Raw genomic sequence first — 7,015 nt, 5'->3', positions numbered from 1 at the left:
GCTCCACGGAGCTCATCTACTGTAGCTCCACGGAGCTCATCTACTGTAGCTCCACGGAGCTCATCTACTGTAGCTCCACGGAGCTCATCTACTGTAGCTCCACGGAGCTCATCTACTGTAGATCCTCGGAGCTCATCTACTGAAGATCCTCGGAGCTCATCTACTGTAGATCCTCGGAGCTCATCTACTGTAGATCCTCGGAGCTCATCTACTGTAGCTCCACGGAGCTCATCTACTGTAGATCCTCGGAGCTCGTCTAGTGTAGATCCTCGGAGCTCATCTACTGTAGATCCTCGGAGCTCATCTACTGTAGCTCCACGGAGCTCATCTACTGTAGATCCTCGGAGCTCATCTACTGTAGCTCCACGGAGCTCATCTACTGTAGATCCTCGGAGCTCATCTACTGTAGCTCCACGGAGCTCATCTACTGTAGATCCTCGGAGCTCGTCTAGTGTAGATCCTCGGAGCTCATCTACTGAAGATCCTCGGAGCTCATCTACTGTAGATCCTCGGAGCTCATCTACTGTAGATCCTCGGAGCTCATCTACTGTAGATCCTCGGAGCTCATCTACTGAAGATCCTCGGAGCTCATCTACTGTAGATCCTCGGAGCTCATCTACTGTAGATCCACGGAGCTCATCTACTGTAGATCCACGGAGCTCATCTACTGTACATCCACGGAGCTCATCTACTGTAGATCCACGGAGCTCATCTACTGTAGCTCCACGGAGCTCATCTACTGTAGATCCACGGAGCTCGTCTAGTGTAGATCCTCGGAGCTCATCTACTGAAGATCCTCGGAGCTCATCTACTGTACATCCACGGAGCTCATCTACTGTACATCCACGGAGCTCATCTACTGTAGATCCTCGGAGCTCATCTACTGTAGATCCTCGGAGCTCATCTACTGTAGATCCTCGGAGCTCATCTACTGTAGATCCTCGGAGCTCATCTACTGTAGATCCTCGGAGCTCATCTACTGAAGATCCTTGGAGCTCATCTACTGTAGATCCTCGGAGCTCATCTACTGTAGATCCTCGGAGCTCATCTACTGTAGATCCACAATGTTCTCACAGTTCGTAGCCTGTTGCATGAGAGCAAGTAGAGCGCCTGGTTATTCAGTATTTGAGCCACAGCGCAAAAACCAAGGAATTTACTGATTTTAGGTAGTTGTAATATGATGGAGGGGGGCGGGGGGTAGCATCTCCCTACGACTAACATGTGCGTAAATTCACGACCGAAAAGTCCGGTGGTGAAATAGGACTTTTTTTTTACTGTGCAAGTCCACCACATGTGAGCCTCAGAGGCCCTTCCCAACTTGGTGCATATCTTTACACATACGGACTGGAGTTTACTGAAGAGATTGATTGGAGATTCAAGATTGGGGGAGGTTATCTTGAGGTTATCTTGAGATGATTTCGGGGCTTTTTAGTGTTCCGCGGCCCGGTCCTCGACCAGGCCTCCACCTCCCAGGAAGCACCCCGTGACAACTGACTTACACCCAGGTACCTATTTTACTGCTAGGTAACAGGGGCATAGGGTGAAAGAAACTCTGCCCATTGTTTCTCGCCGGCGCCTGGGAACGAACCTGGGACCACAGGATCACAAGTCCAGCATGCTGTCCGCTCGGCCGACCGGGGAGGGGGAGGGGACCCCCCCACATATCACGTGACCTTTACTTGTGTGCACTGTACTCATTAGAGTACAATGAGTTCTGTTAAAATAATGAATACAATTAGTTACCTATAAGGAGTTCCGAGTGTACAAGTGTTTAATGAAGTATAACGAGTTTAGGTATCACAATGAATATGAGGTTTAAGGAGTAGTGAGTATAGTGAGTATGAGGAGCGTAAGCAAGCACTGAGATGGCAGTAATTCTTAACTGAAGAGTGTATGTTTCGCCTTTAAGGCTACAATCTCCTTGTTAAGTCGTTACAGGCAAACTGTCATTTGCAAGTGAAGTCTTAAATTCCCCCTGTTGTTCCTCCAGACTCTTGGAAGAACTCTTTGGTCGTCACCAGAGAACCAGCACAATAAAAGAGTAACCTAACAGGATTACAATGAGAACAACAGCATACAATGACCTTAGGCAGTATCATCTAAACAGAATATGTCAAGATAATGAGGAAGATACAGCGGAAAATACTTGTTTTAATTATATTGATCAAGACTGCTTAACATCAAAAGTAACTTCAATTTTATGTCCATGAATGGAACGACGTCAACTTTGCAATTAAGATAGAGAAGCTGTCTAAAGATACATGGACAAAAAGTACTACAGTTGCCATGGGAGATACATTGTTCCACCTCAATAAGGATTTTTTTTTCTCAGACTAAAGTCTTTCGAGTTTCAAATCAATAGGACGGGAGGTTGAAGGGGGGGGGGGGCTTCAGATACCACTAGAAACTTGTCGTCAGAACGCAAAATTATGTACGACTAAAATTAAAGGGTTTTCTCTATTTCATTCCTGCATTTCTTCATGCCATTTCTGCCTTCATAACTGATCATTTCCCCCCCTCAAATCACCATCAATTTCCCCCTCTCACTATTTTCAACATTTTTTCCTCACTCCCGAACCACCACCATCACATTTCCTCTATTTCCAATATTTCTAAACCGGGCGTCAAACTTTCCTGGTTGTAGGATTTACCTCAACCCTTGGGGCAAGGGGGTGCTGAAGGGGAGGTAGGTGTGGGTAGGAGGTAAGGGGTAGGCCTGGGGAGGGGGGGTGGTAATCCCCTGTACCTGCCTCGGGCCTACGATGGGTCTGTTAATCCCACAGCGCCTCGACATACATCTTTAACTTCCAAAACTTCATAACGCAACAAAAGTCAACCTGCAAATCCTTCTAAATCCTAATCACGTCAGGAGATTTATTGAGGAGGAAGCTTGACCTCACTGATGCCTTAGCCTCCTGGGAGTCACCTGGTGACTATAGTTCCTCGGTTGATATGCTGCAATTATTACCGTTACAAATGTTGTCAAATATTGCGAGTTTGTTGTCGGAAATATGGTTTTTTATGTATCTTTTTAAGATGAAATTATTGTATTGTGTTCTTGGGTTTGTGTTAGATATATTTCTTGGATAATATAGAACTATACTGAGGTTTTCCACGTTAGTTCAGAACATTCACTCTCGCGCTTGCACACACACACACACACACACACACACACACACACACACACACACACACACACACACACACACACTACACACACACACACTACACACACACACACTACACACACACACACTACACACACACACACTACACACACACACACACACACACACACACACACACACACACACACACACACGCGCGCGCGCGCACACCCTCACACACACACACACACACACACACACACACACACACACACACACACACACACACACACACACAAGGGGTAAAGGTACACCAGCTCCACCTTTCATTTCCCCAAGACCATCTTGAATTCACATGAGCGTCACACTTGTACTTACTTCAGAGGCCCTTAATCCTACGGACAAAAGCTTAATCCTACGGACACACATACACAGGATGCAGGCTGTAGCAGCTCGCTACCAACTCAAACTCTTTCATAGCCACATAAACAGCCACATCAGAAAGAAAACAATGAGACTAGCTTCAGTGAAGGCACTGGTGACGAGACTGAGAAAAGAGGAGACGAGGCTCACTGACACACACAAGGTGTGTGAGGAACCCGTCAAGATATTTCAGGAAGACTTTACAATAGAGCAAAATGTGCATGAACTGAGAGAGGTATTAAATCAAGCATCATTTGAGAAATTTGAGAGTGCCAGTTGTGAGGTAAGGAAGCATTTGCTAGACCTGAACATGACGAAGACTATTGGTCCAAACAGAATCTTACCATGGGCACTAAAAGAAGGACGAGAAGTACTATACTTGCCACTCTCTATGGCGACTAACAGAAGAACTACCAGAACGTTGGAAGACATCTAATGTAGTCCCTGAGATACAGTAAGGAAGACAGACAGGAGTAAATGAATTTCAGGTCAGTGTCTCTAACTTGCTTACCTTACAAGGCAAGGGACGATTGTGATAAGAACAAGCAGAGATGGTAAATCTTGCTTCAAAGGTTTAACAGAATTCTATGACCAGGTGACAAAATCAGACAGAAGGGTAGTCAGATTGCATATTTCTGGATTCTTAGAAAGTCTGACACAACATGCCCTAAGAGATGAGTGCATAAGTTGGAGAAGCAAGCAGAAGTTGGAGTCAAATGCATAAGTTAAAGTAAAATATATATATATATATATATATATATATATATATATATATATATATATATATATATATATATATATATATATATATATATATATATTCATTACCCATTTCTTTATTTATCTGCTGACTTATTTATTTTGTAGAGGAGAAGAAGTGCTCAAGACGAGGAGAAGACCCGCAGCCGGAATGGCAGGAACCAATTGCTCTGATGGCGTCTCCACATTGAAAGAATCTTAAATTTTGCCCAAAAATGCTTTTTCTATTTCTATCAGAGGGATAGTGAGGGAGGGAGGAGGGAGATTAAGAGCAGGAGAATAGCGAGAAGAATAAGATGGAGGAAGAAAGAGACAAAGACGAGGAGTCTCAGTGAAGAGAAAGAAAGTAGAAGGCCGAGATAAATGAACTAAGCAATTAGGAGAAATAGAAACTTGTAGCATACTTCACCGCAGCTCCATGCGGGGGAGGGGGGGAGCTGGGGGTCATGATTGGGGGGGTGGGGTCGTTAGGGGGAAGGGGTTCAGGGCATAATTAAGGGAGGTGGAGTGGTTGTTACTGGGGGTATGGTCTAGGAGACCATCGGAGCCATAGGTCGGAAGAATAGCTTTTGGAATGATCGGAGATGTTGGGGGTATGTTTGAAGGACCGTCAGAGGGTGGAGGGATAGGGGCATAATTCTGGGACAGGCACCGGGATAGTTGGGGGCATCTGGTGACTGGATAGGGGGGTGGGGGGTGCAGGACGGACCATGAACATTAAATATTCACGGCGCGCCCGAGCGGTCTCACCCTAGCATCAAGGCGCGCTCGCGCTCTCAATTTTAGAAAAAATCTAAATTCGGTAGACAGGAATATATCAGTGTACAGTGGTTAGAGAGAGAGAGAGAGAGAGAGAGAGAGAGAGAGAGAGAGAGAGAGAGAGAGAGAGAGAGAGAGAGAGAGAGAGAGAGAGAGAGATGTGTGTGTGTGCGAAACATTAGGTCATTAAACCCATCTTAATCTTGTCAGTCATTAACTAACTCCTCTCGAAGCACCAGAAGCTGCACCGCGCGATAATAGTACTGAGAAATGTTTACAATACTCTTAAACCACTGAACAAAAAAAATCAAACCAACAGTTTCCTCCAAGGAGTGCCGGACCAACCGGGCTGTGGTGGGTATGTGGGCCTGCGGGCCGCTCCAAGCAACAGCCTGGTGGACCAAACTCTCACAAGTCAAGCCTGGACTCGGGCCGGGCTTGTGGAGTAAGAAGATCTCCCAGAACCCCATCAAGCAGGTGAACAAATCCCCAAGGGCCGTGACGAGGATTCGAACCTGCGTCCGGGAGCATCCCAGGCATCCCAGCCAGATATTCAGACAATCTTCCCCCAAGCTCCTTCACCCCCTGAAGAAGCTTTTGGGCCGTAAACAGTAATCAATGTCTCCTCACTAACGTTAAACATTAACAACTGTGTATATTTATGCCCAGGTAAGTTAGGGTAGGGCTTCAGGTCTGTTGGTAATTCCTCTTATGTGCCAGAACGAGCCTCAAGCAGTTAAAGAGGTGGGATTCGAACCCAGGCGCGTGCCATGGACAGGTAGAGAGAAAAGTTTGAACGTCATCAGGAGAGAATCAATTGCGAAATGTTTTCTATTCATAAATACGAGGGTTTGGGTGCTGGATTAGCGCGTAATTGGTGGACGGGCTGGGGGGACGGGCTGGGGGGACGGGCAGGGGGGTGACGGGCAGGGGAGTGACGGGCAGGGGGGTGACGGGCAGGGGGGTGACGGGCAGGGGGGTGACGGGCAGGGGGGTGACGGGCAGGGGGGTGACGGGCAGGGGGGTGACAGGCAGGGGGGTGACAGGCAGGGGGGTGACGGGCAGGGGGGTGACGGGCAGGGGGGTGACGGGCAGGGGGGGACGGGCTGGGGGGGGACGGGCTGGGGGAGACGGGCAGGGGGGGGTGACGGGCAGGGGAGTGACGGGCAGGGGGGGACGGGCAGGAAGACGGGCAGGGGGGGGTGACGGGCAGGGGGGTGACGGGCAGGGGGGTGACGGGCAGGGGGGTGACGGGCAGGGGGGTGACGGGCAGGGGGGTGACGGGCAGGGGGGTGACGGGCAGGGGGGGACGGGCTGGGGGAGACGGGCAGGGGGGGGTGACGGGAAGGGGAGTAACGGGCAGGGGGGGACGGGCAGGAAGACGGGCAGGGGGGTGACGGGCAGGGGGGGGGGGGTGACGGGCAGGGGGAGACGGGCAGGGGGAGACGGGCAGGGGGGTGACGGGCAGGGGAGTGACGGGCAGGGGGGGACGGGCAGGAAGACGGGCAGGGGGAGTGACGGGCAGGGGGGGACGGGCAGGAAGACGGGCAGGGGGGTGACGGGCAGGGGGGGGTGACGGGCAGGGGGGTGACGGGCAGGGGGGTGACGGGCAGGGGGGTGACGGGCTGGTAGACAGGAGAGACAGAGGTTACAAATGCAGCAACAACAGCAGTAACAAGAACACAACAGGCCGCAGTGATTGGGGAAAACAAACACTCCACAAACACCTCATCCCCTCGTCTACAAATCTACACAACCTTTGTCAGACCAACACTGAAATATGCAGCACCGGCCTGGAATCCGCACGATGCGAATCATAAAACCGAAATTGAAAAAGTGCAGATATTTGCGCAAACACGATCAGAGGCAAAATCGATCAAGAAGAAAATGAGGAGACATGATCACCACATACCAGATAACGAAAACAGACAAGGAAGACAAGGATGTCCTTTTCACTATTGAGAGCA

The 7,015-nt window shown here is 49.3% G+C and overlaps 1 protein-coding gene across 1 annotated transcript in view; it reads right to left on the bottom strand.

Annotated features, from left to right (window-relative positions):
- LOC123745882 (uncharacterized) overlaps positions 1-7,015 on the bottom strand; it is a 210,830-nt gene that overhangs the window by 196,229 nt on the left and 7,586 nt on the right. The window contains exon 6 of the mRNA XM_069317747.1: positions 21-1,051. Coding sequence (XP_069173848.1) covers positions 21-1,051 — 1,031 coding nt within the window. The remainder of the gene's footprint in view (positions 1-20; positions 1,052-7,015) is intronic.

The sequence above is a fragment of the Procambarus clarkii genome, chromosome 88 (assembly GCF_040958095.1).
Source record: "Procambarus clarkii isolate CNS0578487 chromosome 88, FALCON_Pclarkii_2.0, whole genome shotgun sequence".
NCBI classification, from domain to species: Eukaryota; Metazoa; Arthropoda; class Malacostraca; order Decapoda; family Cambaridae; genus Procambarus; species Procambarus clarkii.
This window is presented reverse-complemented; position numbering and strand designations above follow the sequence as displayed.